The 20,962-nt window shown below is 38.4% G+C and overlaps 1 protein-coding gene across 9 annotated transcripts in view; it reads right to left on the bottom strand.

Annotated features, from left to right (window-relative positions):
• ntng1a (netrin g1a) overlaps window positions 1-20,962 on the bottom strand; it is a 202,966-nt gene that overhangs the window by 36,698 nt on the left and 145,306 nt on the right. For all 9 annotated transcript variants that reach the window (XM_047350445.1, XM_047350452.1, XM_047350444.1 and 6 more), the window contains exon 4: window positions 11,655-11,827. In XM_047350445.1, coding sequence (XP_047206401.1) covers window positions 11,655-11,827 — 173 coding nt within the window. The remainder of the gene's footprint in view (window positions 1-11,654; window positions 11,828-20,962) is intronic.

The raw sequence follows: 20,962 nt of genomic DNA, 5'->3' as shown, positions 1-20,962 counted from the left end.
AGCGGGGGACTCTTTCCATTCTTTCTTGGTCCATTTAAACACAGTAAATTGTTTAAATTAACAGTGATTGTTTTGCCTCTTTCTAATTTGTAAATGACGTTTCATCACATTACATCATTTGAGGATTCCCTGGGCAATTCCTTAAGATCTCTATTCTATTTAACGTTGATTGTGTCTCTCAATCTTGTGACATGCCTGTTGAGCCAGGTCGTGACAGATGGGAAGATAAATGGAGATAAATGCAGGGCAGAAACCCTTTTGGAAGAAACCCTGTCAGAGGTGGCAGCTGATTTTAGACTGAGGTGGAAGCTCATCTTTCAGCAGAAAAATAACCCTAAACATACAACCAGATAAACAATGAGATGGCCAAGGTCAGACCTTGAAAGAATTATGCTCCATCACCCTGAGTATAGTGTGCTTCCAAGTGGTGTAGGATGGTGGTAGTCATGGGAATGCCTATATCCAACAGAGAACCCATGGCAAGACTTGTGAATTAAGATTGAGTAAAAACTAACACTCCACATCACTCTAACTACAGCCTCCCGCTGCTAAAAGATGGTGGTGTTTGAAATATTAAACTAAGAATATGTAGCAAGACTTGAAATTTGATCTCTGCAGTCCGATAATAAAAACTGGTAGAGAAATAAAGCACAAGATACTTCAGCAGGATTCTACAAATTATTGACATGGCTGAATACGAATGAATGACACAGTTCATATTTTTATTGAAAACCTTATATTAAAAAAACACTTTCTGTATACTTAGCAAATATGCACTACATTGTGTTATTTTATCAAATAAAATCCTAATTAAACACAACAAGGTTAGTTATAGTAATGAAATTGAAAATTTGACAAATCTTCAAGCAGGGGTACTGTTGCAAAACAGTGTACACAAATATTGGCATTAGAATAAACTTAAGCTTGAGTCATCAATGATATCCACTGAATTTAATTAAAGCTTAGTTTCCACAGCAGAGCAATAAGAGAGCCCAGAATCTAGTGATTATTATTCAACAAATCATTTCCAGGTTACAGTAAAACATCTCTTTCGAAAAATACACCATTGTATCTACATTCTGTTTCCCCTCTGAACAGTTAATCACTCCTAATGTGTCTCTACCTGTGCAGAATGAATAGACCTATTGGTTAAATTCACCACATTCTCAATGTCAATAACATTTGGTTGTTGACATGAAAGTTGGATTGCAGCTGTATGACTGTGGGTGTCATTACATTGTTTCTGTCAGTATTCATTCCTCTCTGACCTTCACCTGTTTGCTTTGGCGCCGCAGTTCGAGTGCTGTGGAAAAGAGGCTTATCTGCTGAATTTCTACCCCAGGCAAAGTTAGTAATTACTTTCCCCTAGCCGGCCTTATTTCATAGCAATCCATCATCATCTGGACCTTTTTGGCTATATAGAGCTCGGTGATGGTGACAGGCATTGCTAACTGGTTAGCAGCAGCAGTGGCTGCCAAAACACAAGCACACAGTAGCGCACAGGCTGTTTGAATTCCTCAGGAGCAAAATTACGGCTTTGCCTTGCTGGAGTGCCAGGCTCGCCGGCTCCGACTCGACGTGTAGATGTGAATTAAAAGTGGCAAGCCTTAAAGTGCCCAGGAGCTAAGTTGGAAGAAAGACAGCTTAAGATTTAAAGGAGGAGAAGAGGTGTACGCTGGTGGTGTCTGCAACACGGGTAGAAAATCTAAAGATGGAAAAAAAATTATATTTGAAAGAAAGATTAGCGTCACAGCTGCACAAAGCTGGAACGTGGAAAAGAAAGTGTAAACAAGCTTGCTCTCTGGGGTAGCTGGGGGTGTTGTGGAAGGGGGGAGAGAATAAGAGCTTGAGAAATAAAAAAGTGCCAGAATGGGTAGAGGTAGAGGTAGAGGTGGATAATGGGGAAGAGCAGCAGTAGGAGGAGCAGAATGACAAGATGCAAAAAAACAAGTGCCACTGAGTTTTACAGAGAAACAGAATTGGGGTAAAAAGACCTAAATAATGGTGAAGGAAAGAGTAAAAGCAAAAACTAAGTGGGTGTGTTGAAACACAATGAAACACAACCATGTGTGTATGGCTCCACTTGTACGCAACTTAAAACTGTAAGTTTGATGATCATAGCTTATTTTTACCACAGAGAATTCAGGTCTACAGTGACTAGTCTTCTAAAGTTTAAAAAAGCAACAACCCTTAAATGAAACCAGAAAAGCACCAATCAGTCAGCCAGAAATTCGAAACAGGCAAATTTCCCATGATCAGCAGGTCAAAAACTACAAGATCAGATTTTTTAACAATTTAATGCATCCTTCAAAATTTATAAAACACCCACTATTATCTGTCTGTAAACACACTAAGCAACAACCTGTGCTTTGATGCACAGTTTGAGCTTCATGAAATAATTAATAATAAAAGTTAAGCACAATTGCTTTGGGAAGCAGGTACACATTGGATACAAACTGTGTCCTACAAACGTTTGCAGATTGCAGATCACTCCAAATGGCCTCCTAGGAACATAGATTTAGTCAAAGCAAACTCTTATCCATGTGGATGGTGAAGAACCATGCAGAATAATATGAAGAGGCCATGACTCTCCTGGCCTGTTTTCACCAGCTTGTTCGTCGGAATGGCTGATAGCACATAAAATGAGACAGAGCAATGAGTTTATGAAGGGTAATCATCTTATTTGGTTGAATTTAGAAATCCATAAAGCTTTAAAGTAATCCACAATGAATCATACATTTAAAGGCTGCTGGTCAAATGTTACAAACTTGTATAACTCAATGTGAAGGTTTTTTTTATTCTTTAAAATAATTACATGCCTTTAATTAGGATTTATCTTGCAATGTATTAACTGTATCAACGAATCTGTGTCATATTTTTTCTCTTTTATTTGTTTTGAGTATTGAGCAAAAAAAAACTTGTTTTGACTGAAACAAATTGGTTTCAGTCAAAATTGAAATTAGCAGGTCAGAGCTCAAAGAAAACCAAAAATCAGTTTTAGCCGGGAAAATGTTTGCATCTCTAAATTAAAAATTTAAGATGAAATTCAAATTTAAATGTCTTGATTTTAAGTTATTGAAAAGGAAAGGTAAAAAAATATAGATTTTCCCTCTTAACCCTCTTGCTTGAGTTTTTCTTTTTAATAACTGTTCAGTCAGGACATTTGCTGACACAAGTAATCACATTAGTGTTTATTAGTGCCGTAAAGGCAGTTTGTCATAGTTTTTTGTGCCAAACTGAAAGGCTTTACACTAACCTGAATGTTAACATAAAAGACATATTTTTTCTACCCTTGAAATTTCCATTCCTATGGCAACTCATATAACTATTGAAATTCTTCCTTCAAATAATAAGATCAACACCTCCGATTTGGACAAAAGAAGAGATAATCAGATTCTAGACCCTGGAAGCTTTTCATTAACATGCTCTCACAAGACAAAAATGCTATTTGGCAGCTGTATTATATTTCACTTTTTGTTGTATCTGCCATCTTTTGACGTGTCAGCGCTCCTCCTTATAATGCTCGTAGGACTGTAGCGGAAAGCAGGTAAAGGATGATGATAATGGTTATGTGGCTGCATTTTATGTGCAGGAGATCAATTAATCAAGATAAACCCAATGCATGCTTGTGGCCTTCACTGCTTGTATCAATACAGATCCATAAACTCCTAGCATGGTGTGAGCTACATCGTAACAAGTTTCTCTTAACCCTGCACTGACAAGGTAACCTACTCGTTTAGTCAGGGTGCAGACACACAAGGACTTAACGCTCAGAAATGTAGTGCCAAATTATGTAGACCTGTAATTTTCTGTTTTCTTTTTGCCTCTTTTGGTGGTCCCTTATAAGCCCAATGATTGCACATGTCTGGAGGCAGTTGCTGCTTTCATAAATAATATGATTCAAAAACTGATTGCTTACAGAGCTTTGATTTTGCAGCAAAGTCTAATTCCCTTCATATGAGGTTGTAGGTTAAGAGAGGTCACATCATGTAACCGTTTCTTTCATTTCTGTTATTTGAACCTTTCTTTGTTTATCTAAGAAGGATGACTAAATACATATTTAAATGATACATGTTTGAGTCATAGGGGTGTAACAGTACACAAAAATGAAAGAGCACAGAGGACACAGACATGTTTTGATATGGGCAGCCCAGGGCGAAATAACAAACTTCTCTTTTGCACTTTTGCATGTACAGTCAATGAGCAGTTAATGTCTCATGCTTCCTGCTGATAATAGGGAGACTATTTTTCCTGCTTTGTGCAGGACAACATTTAATTCTATCCTGCCTCAGAATTTGGATGATTTACTGCATTTTGACATCTGCTATTGATCTCACTACTGATTATACCGCTAATCTAAATACAAGAGCAGAGGTATATTTCATATTCTGAAATGAACTATAATGATGCTATGTATTTGTTGTTTAAATTTACCAATTTGTTTGAAAACATTTATTTTGAAATAGAAAAGCTCCGCCTCATGCTTTCTTCATGGATGAAAAAGGTATAACATAAATACTTTTGTTTCTTCCTTAATGAAACCGTACCAAACATATATCAAACTATGATTTCAATACCAAGGTACTTGCTAAAACCTTTGTGTACTGTTAAACCCCTTATGGATGGATGGATGGATGGATGGATGGATGACCATTAGATGGGTGATTAATTATTTATTTCCCCATATCAGAATATTTTTCTTAAACAGCAACATTTTTCAGGTCAGCTTTAAGTATCATTAAATACAGTCATGGTAAAATAATGTACCACCTGTATCATTTCTACAGTTTTAAGATGGATGTTACAGTATCTGTTCTTTATCAGGCTCTGAAATCTTTACAATCTAACCTTGAGCTTTCAAAACCACACACCACAGATTTTTCCATGGCCTTATTTATTAAGTAAATATGTAAAAATTTGTAAATGATTAGGTAAACCCCATAAAGCACTGAAATGTAAGAAATACATAATATTCTAAAGTTTAAAGAGGATTTACTCTCTTTTTAATCTTAACTGTACATTTTAATCACAAACAAGGCCTGATTTATTAAAATGTCATTGGAGCTGAATGTTTATAGTTTAGCTTATAAAACGTTTTTTTTGTTGTAAATGATCTATATCAAAAGAAGAAAAATTTCAGACTAATTTAAGGATCTTGACAAAAGCCATGTTAAACAAAAAAGCTGTTTAAGGGGAACACAGATAATTACATACATTTGTTTTTCTTATTGGACGACATTAAATCGGACAGAATGTTTCCTGTTTTAGGCAGGTTAGGATGAACAAAATAGTTTGTATTTGTTAAATCAAGGAATAATGACAGAAACGTTTTTTTATTTCTTTTTTTCAGATTCAGAAGTCTACGTACACTAAGAATATGATGCTGATGGTTTGATAAAACCAAAATCCAACTCTTTAGTCATAATGACATTGTCACATTTGGAGGAAAAATGATTAAGCTTGCAAGCCTGCAAACACCACACCTGGAGTTTGGAGGTGGCAGCATCATGTTGAGGTGTTTTTGCTACAGGAGGGACTGGTGCACTTTATGAAATAGATGGTATAATAAGAAAAAAGCCTTAAGTGGAAATATTGAAGCAACATCTCAGGACATCAGCCAGGATGTTATACCACCAAATTAGCTACAAAGTGGCTTAAGTAAAGCCCTGATCTAAGGCTCAAACAAATTCTGTGCACAGAGCTGAAATGGTGCAAGCAGAGCAGCCTACAAACTGACTCAGTCAAACCAGATCTGTCAGGAGGAATGGGCCTCAATTCCAGTGAATGTGGAAAGCCTGGAAAGATCTGACTCAAAACAGGAAATGTTTAGTCTGATTAAATGCTAGACAGTAGGAAATAAAAGTAATGTATCTTCTTATAACATGTATGTAAATATCTGGTTTCAACTGTATGTGATGTCATTTCACTCTGTATAAAAAGAGAATAAAAACAAAAATAATTCTCAACATTAGCTGAATCAGTTCAATTGAACATTGTTTGGCTTTAAGGTAAGGTCCAGGACAAAATTTACCAACAGAAATAAAGATTTTTAAGGTGAAGAGTTACTTCTCTCCCCAACGCCAGCTTCTGTTTACCTCAGTTTCCTTCAGTTGTACAGTGAAATGAACTGCCATGGTTAATTCTGCAACTGATCCCTCTCCTTCTGTCTCTCCAGAGGAAGGAAGCGAGAATGAGCCAGGATGAGAGGAGGGTGGGCGTGTGTGCCTGGTGTGGGCAAGCAATATAAACGGAGAGAATGGAAAGAGACAGAGACAGAGCCCCCACCCCAGTAGGCCGAGTTAGCTGTGACATAGAGTGATGCCCGCCTCCCCTCCTTCCGTCTTTGCTATCCATTTCTTTCCTTGTCACTCTTTAAATCCCCGTTTATTTCTCTGCACTACAAACACAGCCCCATTATGAGGCGACACATTAACACCCTCAGCACCACACCCCCTTCCAGATGATGATTCATTGACCTCCTTGTCTCGTCAGATGATATGATGGGCATAGTAAGAAGAAATTAAATCTTAATTGCGTTTTCATATTTGACAAATTTGCCTCGGCGGAGATGCCATATGTTCACTCAGTTTTAGCGCAAACACTGAGAGACATTCGGAGATGTCAGCTCAACACAGGGTACAGTTTTCTGTCAGCTTTGTGTGTTTTCTTCTCTATTCAGCAGGGAAACCTTGCATTCCTATAGATTTTTCACAGCGTTATTACATTATGGATTTTTCCTCCTCCAAGACAAAGTATAATAATGCGCTTTATACTGGGACTGTTTTCATCACCAGCAGGGCCAAAGGAGTTTGTGTGTGCGCCTCTTGTGTGGATAGATATGAAGGTGTGTGCATGTGCTGTAAGGAGGTCTGGATGAGCACTTGTGTTTTTATGTGTGTCTCTCACCTTTTTTAATAATGTACTGTCAATCCAGGCTTTGGGAATGGCTATTTCACTAACCCTTCCTAAGTCTCATAACGTGGATCCTTGGGGAGGCAGAATAAGTCATCAGTGGCCAGTGGCCAAGCTGCGAGTCCCCAGGCAGGAAGGCAGAAATCGCAGTAATAAAGAGACAGGGTGGGTGGGATGAAAGTTGGGAGCATATTTGAACCTAAAGCTGTGTCATTTTGTTAGCTGAATAAGGGAAGAATGCTGATTGTTTTTGAGCTTCTGCTTGATGGATTTTGTAAGATGATAAAAAAGGTAAAAAAGGGATACATAAGTGCAGGTATAATGATGTTAAAATGCCACAATGTTTGTATTGTATAGTAGACAAATGTCATATTGTAGAAAGTTTTTAGGAACTTTTTTAGCTGTTTTTTGCTATTTAAAAAAACTCAAACTGACTCAAACGTTTGTCGTCATGTTTGTTCTGTTTTTTAGCCAAACAACTTCTTGACTCCACACAGAGCGTTTCCATTACTGTTTTTTGCCGTACCGGTGCCTACTTTTTCGGTCCCTGCTACTGAGCAGGTCCTACCGGGGCTGATTTGGGACCACATGTTAACAGACTCCTGTTCACTGATTGGCAACGGGACCAGGAGAATGAGAAGATTTTTACTGAGGTAGAGCAGCGAAATGTTAATACAACTCAAGAGAGACTACAATAATATTAAGTAACACAATGGCCAGAGCGGGTCCTACCGAAATGTAATTTTACTGTTTACTAATTATAAACCATGCCTGAAAGCTGAAAGAAAAGAAAAATGACATTCTGAATTAAATGCAGACAGGGCACTGTATTTAATAACATCCTAAACCAGCTGATCACATATAAAATCAGCTGTTAAGACGCACAAAATCTTCCCCCAAACCACACAAAACAATACCACCATGAAACATTGCTTTGATCAAACGGGAGGAATTCTCCGCTGAATCTGTGGAGCACGAATACCTAATATCCAACCTAAAACTAACTTCACTGTGGATAAAAGTCAGCAGTTTCGCACTTTAAAGTCCTTGTCCTTGTTATTGACATGGCTTAGGCAAAAACGTCCTCATAAAGCTAAAAATTGTAACTTCTTCAGTCAAACTTCACCAGTCCAGACAGCAGCGACTCACCTCTCTGCTTCTCCTGCCGCGCCCTCCTCATATCCATCCATCCATCCATCCATCCATCCATCCATCCATCCATCCATCCATCCATCCATCCATCCATCCATCCATCCATCCATCCATCCATCCATCCATCCATCCATCCATCCATCCCTCCATCCATCCATCCCTCCATCCATCCATCCATCCATGAATTTTTTAAGCCAATCCTTCCATATTGGGTCGCGGGGGAGCTGGTAGCTATCTCCAGCAGTCTACAGGTTGGAGGCAGGGTACACCCTGGAAAGGTCACCAGTCTATTATTCCAGTGGATCATTTTATACATGAAAAAACATATATAAGACATTCTTGCAAATACAATAATACAAACATCATTATTTTTTTATTTATTTTTGTTTTTAATTTCTGTTTATTTTTTGTATTATTTTACTCAGATTAGTTTAATGTGACAATGTCACACAGTAATGTTAATAGCGGCAGTACTCTACTGGAGGTGGAGCTTCAACAGCCATAGTTGGGATCATTTTCAAACATCTGGAAAAGCTATGAAGTGTACTATTTTTGTACAAACACCAGCCTGTCGCAGAAACCAAAGGTTACATCTCTCTTGGCAGGCTTAGAGCGACTGGTAAGTTGCTGCTAATGATATGGCTTGACATGTGAATGCATGTAGTCAGATGCTGATCAGCTGAATAAAGAGTGGCAAACTGCAACAGTCTTTTGTGAATGTGTAGATGTTCAATGTCCTACAATATAGTGTTTCACCTCACTGTATAATATCAATAAAAAAATTATTTTCAGTTTGAGTTTGTTTTTAATTGAGAAAACAGCCTCCAGACTGACTAGCTGTTCTCTCCTTTTCCAAACCCACAGCAATGTCATATTTCTAGAACCGGTAATGATAGTAGTTCCACAGAAACCTCTCCTACAATAATCCAAACTTCCCTTTAAGCTTGACTCCCTATATCTATGTTGAGACTCTTATTTAAAGAAAAGAAAGGAAATATTTCCTAAGTTGTGTCCCTGTTTTGTTGAAATAGGTGGTAAATACAGACTTGTAATCTGTCTGGCTAACAACACTTGGTTACAAAAGCATTAAGGAAGCCTCCACAACTCATCAATTGTGTGGCAGCATTATGGGTATTCGGTAGAAAACAAACTGTCAGACAAGATAAGAATAATTTGCAAACACTGTGAGAATACAATAATGACTAACAGTTAGTCGCTAATGAAGCTAAAGTTGGCATTTGCGTCGTAGCTTCCTAATGGTGCTAAACCAAAGGCTATTTAACCGTTTCTAATGAGTCTGGAATGCATTTTATCATCTTTCATTCAAAATCGAAAATAATTAGATAACAAACTTGAACCTGATAAACCACTGAACAGAGACTGTTTAAAAACAGGTTGAGACTGAATAAACCTTTATTCAGTTACTGAAAACGCAAAAGGAAATTGTTCTTTTGTCATTATGAGGTATAGTCCAATTGAACTTGGACAGAATTAATTTATGCTGATACAGATTCTTTAAAACAATATCACCACTGACTTCACACTGGACTTCAAGCAACGTGGATTCTGTGTCTCTTCACTCTTCCTCCACTCTGGGACCTTGACCTCCAACTGAAATGCAAACTTTGCTTTTATCTGAAAATAGGACTTTGGACCTCTGAACAACAGCTAAGTTATTTTTTTCTCCTTAGCCCTAGGTAAGACGTTTCTGGTGTGGTCTCTAGTTCAGAGGTGACTTGACACAAGGAATGGGACATTTGCGGCCCATGTGTAGGATTCATTTGTCCCTAGTGAATCTTGATATGCTCACTCCACACTTTGTAAAGCTCCCCAAAATTCCTGAATATAATTGCTTGATGATCTTCCTAAGGCTATATTTATCCTTGTTGTTTGTCTACCTTTTTCTATCAAACATTTTTCTGCCCCTTATCTATCCATTGATATGCTTGGTTAAGCCAGCTTCTTTAGCAATGACCTATTGTGGATTACCCTTCCTGTGGAGGGTGTTAGTGACGGTCTGTTGGACAACTGGCAAGGCAGCAAACTTCCAAACAATTGTGTAGGCCATAATATGGAATTTCTGGATTAAAATAATATCCTTTATCAATGAAATATATCTAATATTCTGACTCACTGAATCTTTAGGTTTTTTGGTAAGCCATAATCATCAAAATTACAATAAATAAAATGCTTGAAATATTTCACTCTCTGCGTAATGGTTCTATATAATATAAAAGTTTCACTTTCTGACAGAAAACACTTTCTACAATATCCTTATTTTTGGAGCCGTAGTTGTATTTATCCTCTGACCAAAAAGCCACACAGGACAAAATCTCTGTGCTGTGACTAAGAAGCAGGGCATCTATTAATCAGTGTTTGCACCAAGACCATAATTACCCTAATTTGTGACTGACAGAAAAAGCTCTTTACGTAAGTACTTATAAAGTGGTCTCCCTTCACTTTAGCAGCACCAAACTACTGGATGTGGAGAATGTGGTCTGACGCTGCGTCCTGGCTCTGTTTGCATCGACAAAAGAGCAAATAATATTTTTCTCTGAGGGAAAAGAGCAGAAGACAGCAAAAGCTCCATGGAGTAAAAAAAGGAAATAGAGATCATTACACCATAATTTTGTCATGCCGGTAAAAAGTTCACATTCCCTCCTCCATATCAGGATGAATTTTTCTCAGAAACAGCAAGTCACATATCAGAACAACTTTGTCGTTTTGTACTTTAACTGTGGCTTGCAAGAACAATTTAAGGATTTGGCAAACATATTTCCAATATATCCTTATTCTTTTGGTTGTTTAAAGGCAAATTATTCAGATTCTAAAGATTCAACATAATCAGTTTATTTAGTTGTCATAAACACAAACCTAATATTTCTTATTTAGTTTGGATTTGTTTGAATTCAACAAAAACTTTAGTATCATCATTAAAAATGTTTTCCATTTAAAGGAACACTGGATAACATTCTAGACCCAGAGTAACCTTTGTGGCCAAAAATTACAAATGTTTTTATTTTCCCTTCTCTCTTCTTCTTTTACTTCCACCACTAATTAAACATGGGAGAAACAAAAAAAAAAGTACTTTTACCTTAACTTTGCATCTTCGTTTTGCAACCAGATGATCCCTTTTGGAACATCGTCCTTTGACACCATTACTCAGTGGGATATATGCAGTAGATGTGTTTAAGTCGACTTCCTTGCACCTTTATTTCATGCCATTTAGATGGGAAGCAACAGTGTCTATTCCATGCAGATTTCATCAAGAGGGTTGCTGTTTCTAAAAGACTTCTTGTTAGAACCATTTTACGAAAAATAAGGAAAATATCATAAGCTCGTTAAGCTTTTATTGCTGCTGATCAAGTTTTTCCTATAAGATTTAAAAGTAGACTTCACGCTTAAATTAAAACAACATAGCCAGGTTTTGAAACAGCTTTGTCATATCACAACATTTGGTAGCAAGAAAATCTGGATTGATCTTTCAGTTTAACAGTATAATTACAGATATTGCATTATAGAGCCCATATATATGTTAATAAGCTAACATGTTTCTGGATTTATTTTGATGCATGTGTGTTTGTACTCACAGATATTAGCCGTGCCCTTGGGAATGGGCAGGTAGGAGCCGGCACTCCACGTTCGCCCTTGGTAGTTCCTCTTACAGCGCCCGCAGTCGGGCCCGGTGGTGTTGTGCTCGCACTCGCAGCTCAACTTCTCTTTGTCAAACACGCAGCTGTTGGCATGAAGGTTGCACTTGCACCTGTCAAAGAGAAAGAGTAGCTGTTCAGGATGGGGATGAAAGAGAACAACTACACCAATGGAGGGAAAATTTTGCATCTCCGAATGAAGAGCGGTTTTATTTATTTTGTCGGACAGTGGGGCTGAAAGGCAGAGCGTCCTTGACAAAGAGGTGGCGCTGGAACAAACAGCAGCTACTTCAAGAGATGCTAGTTCAAAAAGAGAAGGGCAACTGCACAAACAAATCTAACATCATTATTTCCTCGATCCCTTTGTTTCTCTTCTCCTTTTCACCGGGGAAGCCAGCTCCTTTTTAATTGTCCCACAGGAGGATGCATAATTGTCACAGTCAAAAGGAAAGGGAACAGGGTGCGGGAGAAAAACAACCACGGCAGATCGAGGTGGAGACGGAGAAAAACAAGGCAATGTAAATTGTGGAACAAGCTTTCAGAGAATGAAGGCCTGTAGCCATACGAGACAATGAATAGTTTAGAATAAGCCAGAGGGCTGCAGGGAGTAACAGTGAGAATACCTCCTCTGTGACAAATTAACATGAGAGGAGATCTCACATGCATATTTTCAGTATGGGAGGAGGGACTCCCTTAAGGTGCACTAAATTCTCCCTCACATCCTATTTCACTGGAGGCTCTGATTAACAGTAAACTCTGGAGAGTCAGCTGTCGCCGTTGCTAGATGATTCTGAGGGGATATCTGTCTGCTCCATTAATTTATGAGGCTCGTGCTTCATGAAGTGCTTGTTGGCGATCGGGACACTTTGAGGCAGCAGTTAGATGACAACATTAATGAGTGTTGCAAAAGAATTAAAATAAAATAATACAACACAAAAGTTTGTAAAATGAAGTTTGAAAAGTCTTTTTTTCTACTGGTTTTATGCATAATTAGAAGTAGAGGAATAATGGTATTACTGTCTTAATTTGTGAGTAATTCATTGTGGACATTGTGTTCACATTAAAATGCCCATTTGTTATCTGTTAGATTTTATTTCAGATGTCTTGATTTTACCTGTTGAACATCACTGCCTAATACCATCCTGTGCGCTCACACCACATGTAGTCTCCTTTTGGGCACTTCATGATAATACATTTTTAGCCACATAGTAGGACGACTACTAGGTAAATGCAGCTTTATAATGTTTAATTTCTTCAAAATTGGTAGCATGTTTTATTATTTTTATATTAATTTTCTTTTTTATATTCCATTCCACAGTACCACCACAAACTTCTATGTATTTCACTGAGATTTTTTGTAATAAAACAGCATAAATGTTGAAGTGGAAATTGAGTTTTTAATTTATGTGATTTCATCCCCACGTTGCTCCACTTTGGTACCACTAAATAAAATCCAGCACAGTTGATTTGCCTCAGAAGTGACCGGTGTGAAATTTATTCTCAGTATGAATCAAAATGTTGATGGCCTCAAAAGGTTTGTTAAACAGCATTAGTGAACAAACAGCATCATATAGACCAAGGAACACAGCAGACAGGACAGAGATAAAGCTGTGGAGGATTTAATCAGGGTTAAGTTACAAACCAATACAAATGCTACCTTTGAATGTCTCACAGAACCATTTTCAATCTATTATCCTAAAACCGAGTGTAAAAGACAAGTTGTAGCCTTGGAGGAGCTGTAGAAATCCACAGCTCAGGTGGGAGAAACTGTTGATGGGTCAGCTTTTAGTTGTGCACTCCCACAATCTGAGCTTTAAGGAAGAGTTGCAAGAAGTACATTATTGAAAGAAAGTCATGCTAAATTCTGTTTTGAGTCACATTTTATGTAGGGGAAGCACCAAGCTCATGGAAGAAGATACTCTGGTCAGATGAGACCAACATTGAACTGTGGCAAAATGCAATGTGTGGTTTGAAAGTAACAATGCAAATCAACTTGAACACACAGGGCACACATCAAAACAGGAGGTGGTATCATCATCCTTTGTTGGTACCTTTGCCCAGCAGGGATAGGAAAACTGGTCTGAGTCTTTGTAGCTAAATACAGGGACGTTCTGGAGGAACACCTGCTAGAGACGGCAAAAGACTTTAGACTGGGACTGACATTCATCTTCCAACAGGACATTGACCACCAACATACTGCAAGAGTTGTAATGGAATGATAAACTTCAAATCATATTCATGTGTTAGAATTGCCCACTCAATGTCAAGACCTAAATACAATTGGGAATATGTAGCAAGACTAGAAATTGCAGTTTTGACATTTTCCATCCAATCTGACTTAAATTTCTTCCATTTTACAAAGCACAATGGGTAGAAATGTCACTCTTTAGATGTACAAATCGAGTAGGGAGATACCCTACAAGGCAGCAGCAATTGCAGTAGGAGTTAGTTCTACAAAGTATTGACTCACATATGCATGCAATCATTTTCTGATTTTTATTTGTGAAATAGTTTTGTGAGCCATGTTCTCACAATTTTGAAGTACTACAGAATTTCAGCATTTTGGCATCTTCTACTTTTAAGTCCTACTTTCAGGTTTTATTGTGTAGTTTGTGAGAAACGGCTCTGTTTCTTGAGTTTTATTTAAAACTTCAGTAAACTGAGCCCAGCTGGAATTGAGGAGGCAACAGGAAAGGACTCAGATTTGATGAGATGCAATCCAACCTAAAGCTGACCAATACTGCCAGAACGATGCAAATATATTGGCTCTGACACTGACTGCAACGCTTCTAATGTTACTGCCACTCTTTGCAAAGCTCAAAAGTCCTTTCCCCGATCCATAATAATAAAATCACAGTTTCACCAAAGGTAAACAGATACAGAAAGCAGGCTGTCACATTATTTCAGCTGTCCGCCTTTGTCTTCTGACTTCTTGAGATTTCTAACTTGTCTATATAAAAATATTGGAGCTCACATATTTGTAGACATTTGATAGGATTGTTGTGATTCGATGTTATGTACCCACTAATGTCACAGCTTTTTTTTATTATACACTTCTCAGTTTTTTTTATTAAATGTAGATTCTGGGACTTGGTTGGTTAAATAATGACCTAAGGAAGTGGGCTCACTCTTAGATCATACTCGCCCTTTTGGAGTCCCCTGTCGAAGGTCACCTTGACTGTGACAGTCTTAGGTTCTGCTGGATTATAGCCCCAGCATCTTTCAAAGAATTTTCTGCTGAGACATAGTGGGCATCATTGAAATGAAAGTTACTCAGGTTGGCCAGATAAAGTCAAGGCGAGATGAGCATCCCTTCCCACACGGCTATCACTGGGTTTTTTCCTCTGTTGTAGAAGTCAGATTTTGTGAAAACGCAAGTGCAGATGGCTGCACATGCACCCTTTGTGTTTGACCTTCAGCTTCTTTCAACATCGGCAACATTTTAATCAGCGTCCAGAAATGATAGCGCCGTCGGCATAATGATGGAGTCTGGCAGTGTGGCCCCGCAGGGTCTCATAGCCACCAGCGCAGTTATGTTTCCAATCACGCAGCCGCTTCCTGAACACACCTGCGGGGTGAGGCCAGCAGTGCTTCCAGAGGAGGGGACAGAGCAGACGACTACTTAACAGTATTTCAACAGCCAGTTCCCCGCAGGGCTTCGAATGCTACGTCTTCACCTTCTCTTTAAAAGAGAGCCACTGCACTGCCGTTGCCGTTTGTATCTTACTCCTCATGTCTCTTCTCTCTATTCACCTTTTAGTCTGCCTTTTAAACTCTGCTTCTGCATTTCCAGTTCATGAATATTCATGTTGCTGAGATGTCTTTGTTTTTCTGCGGTGCCCTCAAAGTGAAATTGCTCAAGGCATTACAGCCACCAGTGAGCTAAAGATCCTGATATGTATTCATGAAACTCCCCATGAGGTAGGGAGCTCAAATTGCACAACTAGCAGAATAATAATGGTAATAACAATAGTGGTATTAAAAAGACTTCACAGAAGTTTATAGTCATTTAAAGTTTTCAAAGAGATGTGATGAACAGCTGCCAATGTATTATTTGTTTTGTGTTGGTTGAGCAGTGCTGCTCACTGAGAATTTCCACACCTGGACGAGTTTGTGTATGACCTCTCCAGTAATGGGATTCTGACGGATACGCAGCTGGAGACAACTGCTTCTCCTTCTTACTGATTTGAAGTTAGCATCAGCAAACAAAAATGAGCCAACACAAAGTTTTTCATAACCCCAAGCTGAGGTAATTTCCTGGCACTGGGAGTATGTCCATAAATGATACACTTACATCCCACTAAGTGGCAGGAAGACCCATGAGAACGATCACAGACTGGATAAGCAACTTTGAAACACAAAAATGGTTCCCCAATTTGGTATTGAGGTGTTTTCCTTCCTACTTCCATTTATAACCCATGTGTTTTTTTTAGTTATGTGCCCATGTACTTAATCATTAGAAATGTTTTCATGAGTTGGAGTGATTAATATCCATGTAGTGCTGTGAACATTGTATAAATCAGAATATGGCTTCAGACGAGGCTCATTTTTCAGATTAAAAGCACCCTTTGAAAATTACAACCATTAAGCAGGTATTATATATGTTCTTAATTAAGGCCATGTTTCTGTATTAAAATTGTATTTGTTTATTGGTCCGATGTAACATTCTGATCTTAAATGTCATGTTTTTATGAAAATCATCATAATTAACAGAAATAAAGGCTTGAAAACATCACTCTGTGTGGAATTAATATGTATAATGTGTTTCATTTAGAGAATTTAGTTACTGAAATTAATGAATTTTTCAATAATATTTAATATGACTGTATAGTGCACTAAATACATAAAAACCAACCCAGATCAACCTTGACCTGTGAACCAAATAATTGCCTGCCAGCATTTGTGGCTTTAACTGCCATCAAGTGTTTCGAAAACTGCCAATTAGTCTTTTACATTACTGTAGAAGTGTTTTGGCCTACTCCTCTTTGAAGAAACGATTTGATCCAGCCACACTGAAGGCTTTTGTTCAGCATAAATGACCGTCTTGATGTCATGCCAGAACATGTAAGTCCGAAATTTGACTAGGCCACTAGATGCCCTTGAATTTTAGCTTTGCTATCAAGATTTTATCATATCAAGCTACACAGGATGACACAATGAAGACCCGTATGGGTCTGAGATCACACAATATAAAATAAATGTGGTGAAAAAGTTGACAAATTTATATTTTTTTCAAAGTAAGGCTAACCAAACCTTTGTTTAGGACAAATTTGAAAAGGACATACATGGAAGGAAGTCTAATTTCTATTATACATGGGATAAATAATGACAGTGACCCCATAAGACCCCATTACATTGCCATAAACAAGATGTGCAAGACAGCTTTTCTTTTTTCTGTTTATTTTGTGGCACTAGTGGCCTTTATGTTGTAAGTTGACCAACAGGAAATTGGGTGGAGAGAGAGAGGGGAAGGCATGCAGCAAAGGTCAACAGGCTGGGACTCAGACCCATGACAGCTGTGTCGAGGACTATAGCGTACATGGGTCGCATGCTTTACCCCTGTGCCACCGCCGTGCCCTAGACTGCTTTTCTAAGAGTTGTATATTTACACCATCCTCACTGGAACATTGAGAAAAGAATTGAAAATTTTTGCAAAGGCTGTATGTTTATCCCTGCATTTTCAATATAGTTCAAAAATATTCCAAAATAAATAACTTTTCACTTTGACTCCATGTCTGGAGCATCACTTGAACAGTGCTTGAAAGGATCTAAAAGTGCTCCAAGTGACCTATTTCTATTTCAGCAACTTAATTCAGAGAAATTCCTTCTTTTTGCTCAGAGCAACATCAAAACCAAATGTACAAACCACTAATTAATAATAATTACCCTCAATGCCAGATTACAATGTAACTGATGAGCCGAGCCGCTGATCGCAACAAATTGAGCAGACTAAAGTCAACATGGTCCTTAAGTGTGTCAAGTAAGTGAAGCAATTACATTTCCGTGTAACGCCCAGGTATTTTCATACACAAGCCAATTGGGTCAAATTGTGGGCTAATAGGCCATTTTTGCACGTGTCTGTATTCAGCGTGCGTGTAAAATGCATTGGGAATGCGAGAGGCAGGAGAGTGGGAGGGGGTGAAGAGCAGCTGGTTCAGAGGTATTTACAGCTTAATTATCCATGAAAAAATAAAACAGGAAGAGAGTAGTGACTGGAAAAAGTAGAGTAAATTCTTGTTTACATAATGAATAATTACATACAAGGAGAACTGTCTCCTATCTTTTTTAAAAATGCAACTCTTCAACCTGCACTGCTTTCTTCCTCTCCACTGAGGTGCAGCTTGCAGCTCTGTAGTGACTTGAAGGGAAACAGTATGCTTGCTAACATGTTGTCTGCTAATTGCCTTCTCTACCTCTTGCCACCTGGCCCTAAGTGCATCCAGGTCAGGGAAAGGTGTAGGATCTCAACTCCAGCTCTCCAGGGATAGATCTTAGCATCTAACTTTTTCCCAATTAAACCCGTCATCCCCATTTCTCCATGTAGTCTTCCTTGATAGAAATGGCAGTTTTGCCGAAGTACTCCTTCATTAAATATCAACCTGTGATTCATTTGGTATAAATGTAAATTTAAGATTAAAGATGATGGATATAGATTACTTCAGAAATAGAACTGCAGGAGGAAAACTAACACTGCCCATGGCTCTGGACACAACATCTCCGTGCTGGCGCATTGTGGTGACAGCGTCATTCTGTGGAGATGCTCTTCTTCAGCAGCAACAGAAAAACTGGTCAGAGTCGATGGGAAGATGGATGATCTAAATCAACTCTAGCCTTCACCACGCTCTGAATCATGAATACAGGCTGCTACCATCAGGTCAAAGATACAGGGTTCCACAGTTTAATTAGGTTTAACTGAAAAATGCTTTTGTACATCAGTCAATCCTGAAATTAAACATGAACCATAAACCACTGTGGAAAACCATAATCTTCTCAGCTTATAATGTGTACTTTTGATTCTGGCAGTGTCTGAGTATGTATAAACAGTATGTCTGTAAACAATAGTGCTGTGATACAAGACTTGATCTGCCAATAAAGGAATATCGTATCATAAATAAAGGGAAAGAAAACCTGTTAGAGGCTGTAAAAGACTTGAGGCAGGGTTGGATGTTTACCCTACATACAGCTGGAGATATAATGGAATGGTTCAGATCAAGCGATATTTATGTGTGAAAATGGCCCAGTCAAAGTCCAAACCTAAATCTCATTAGGGATCTGAGGCAAGATTTTGATGTTCATATAAGTCTTCCATCCAAACTAACTGAACTCATGCTTTTTTCCCCAAAAAATTCTCAAATAAGTCAGACTCTAGATGTGCAAAGCTACTACACACATACCCCAAAAGACTAACAGCTATATTTGCAGCTAAAGGTAGTTCTACAAACCATTGACCTAGTGGGGCTGAACTTAACTGCCCACCACACCTTTCAGATTTTTGTTTGTGGAAATGTTTTTTTTTTTCCTTTTTTTGTACTTTACATGCATGGCATTGTTTGTGTTGATCAATCACCCAAAATAAAATACACAGATTTCTGTAATGTGACAAAATGTAAAAGCACCAAGTAAAGTGCAAATACTTTTACAAGGCACTGTATTTGTGAAAACACACAAAAGATGAAATTCTGAGTTTTTCCAAAAATATCAATATCTGCTTGTGCCTATTTCTCATGAAGATAATAGTACATATTGTCTTGTTTTGTAATGCTGACATATCATCTAGCCTTTTTACAAAGTCCTAGGTCTGCAATCTCCACCTTTTTGAATATTTCTTTTACTTAACATAGCCTCCTGCTCTGCTCTGCGTAATTCGTTTGCACAGTTGGTCAGTGGGGAAAAAAAGATGCAGCATATTATGCTTTGGGGCTAGAAAATGACCTCCAAAATGTACTCCATGCCGTGGAAAGTTTCTCCAAACAAGCGTCTACCCCCTGTTTCGCTGTAATGCCCGACTGCATTCCTGTTAACAATAGTGGATATTGGGAGCAACATATTTAGGCTACCAATTAGGGATTTAAATTGTGGCACCCAATAGAGACCCACCTGCTTAACTATGCATGCAAACTTGACATTTAATGATACATGAATACATTAAATAAAAGTAAGAATAAGTGCAACACTTTGCTAAAATAAAACACTGACTGAATGGCACTGACTGAATGGCAACCTCTAACCACCTTCTTTTAAGTTCACTTCTTCTCCAGTTCTATACACAGTGGTAAATGTGCCTCCTGCTTGCATCAATCTGTCTGAGCCATCTATCTATTGAACCCTCAGCATTACTAATGTATGCAGTTGGACATGCTATCCAAGCAGGAGTCAATCAAGAGGTCTTTACCGACTGTGACACGCCAAGCCGGTTCAATAGAATCGACAGGCCGGACCTTACTGATGCTGCTCTTAGGTACAGAGAGATGCCTGAAAGGGCAGCGTGTAAAAAGTGGGCTGCTGAGGTTTGGGAGAGCTCCATCACTAGGAGAACAGTGCTGTGTGAACCTAAAGGCATTTGCAGCCTTTAACCAAAGAAGACCAGAGTTCTCAAAGAGGATGCAGTATTGATGGTGCAAGGGGGCTATGTTTTACTACTGAATTTGTTTGTGCATAAGAGATAGTGTGTATGGTCAATATCTACCAAATTGAACTGATTTCATTCTCATTTATTAATTTGACATTTCATTATAAGGCCTAAGAGACAGGAAGCTGCCACATTAGGTCATGAAAAACATAAAATCTTTCGAATTGTCTTCATGATGCCTTGAAGTGTCACTAACCATTGAGGCTTGGCAACCTTCTCCAGTGTAACCTAATCCCAGTGTCTAAAGCAGGCGTTTTGCATTCCTTTACCCACTGAGGCCCTCCATCTGAAACCAGGGTGAGACCCAAAGAGCAGGTGTAATTACAGAAAATGTTGGCAGTTTCCCAGCTAGCCGAGGGGTTACTGTTGGAAACATTTAGATATCTCTTTTTTCACTTAAACCCAGGGCGAAGGTCATTAGTAGCTCAGGTGGCTACTGTGTTCACTGTTTTGGTGATAACAAGATCCCCTGGTAAACCCAATGTTTTCACTGAATAAAATAAGAGTCTGTGTGACCTCCTGCTGATTAATGACTATCATGAGATGTAAGAAATACCTTTGAGTGGGTACAGCTGTGTGTAAAAGGGAAAAAGAAGGAGGAAATAGGCTCATTATTTTG

Source organism: Girardinichthys multiradiatus, chromosome 21 (genome assembly GCF_021462225.1).
Source record: "Girardinichthys multiradiatus isolate DD_20200921_A chromosome 21, DD_fGirMul_XY1, whole genome shotgun sequence".
NCBI lineage: Eukaryota > Metazoa > Chordata > Actinopteri > Cyprinodontiformes > Goodeidae > Girardinichthys > Girardinichthys multiradiatus.
Note: the sequence above shows the minus strand (reverse complement) of the source record. Positions and strands in the feature narration are given on the sequence as shown.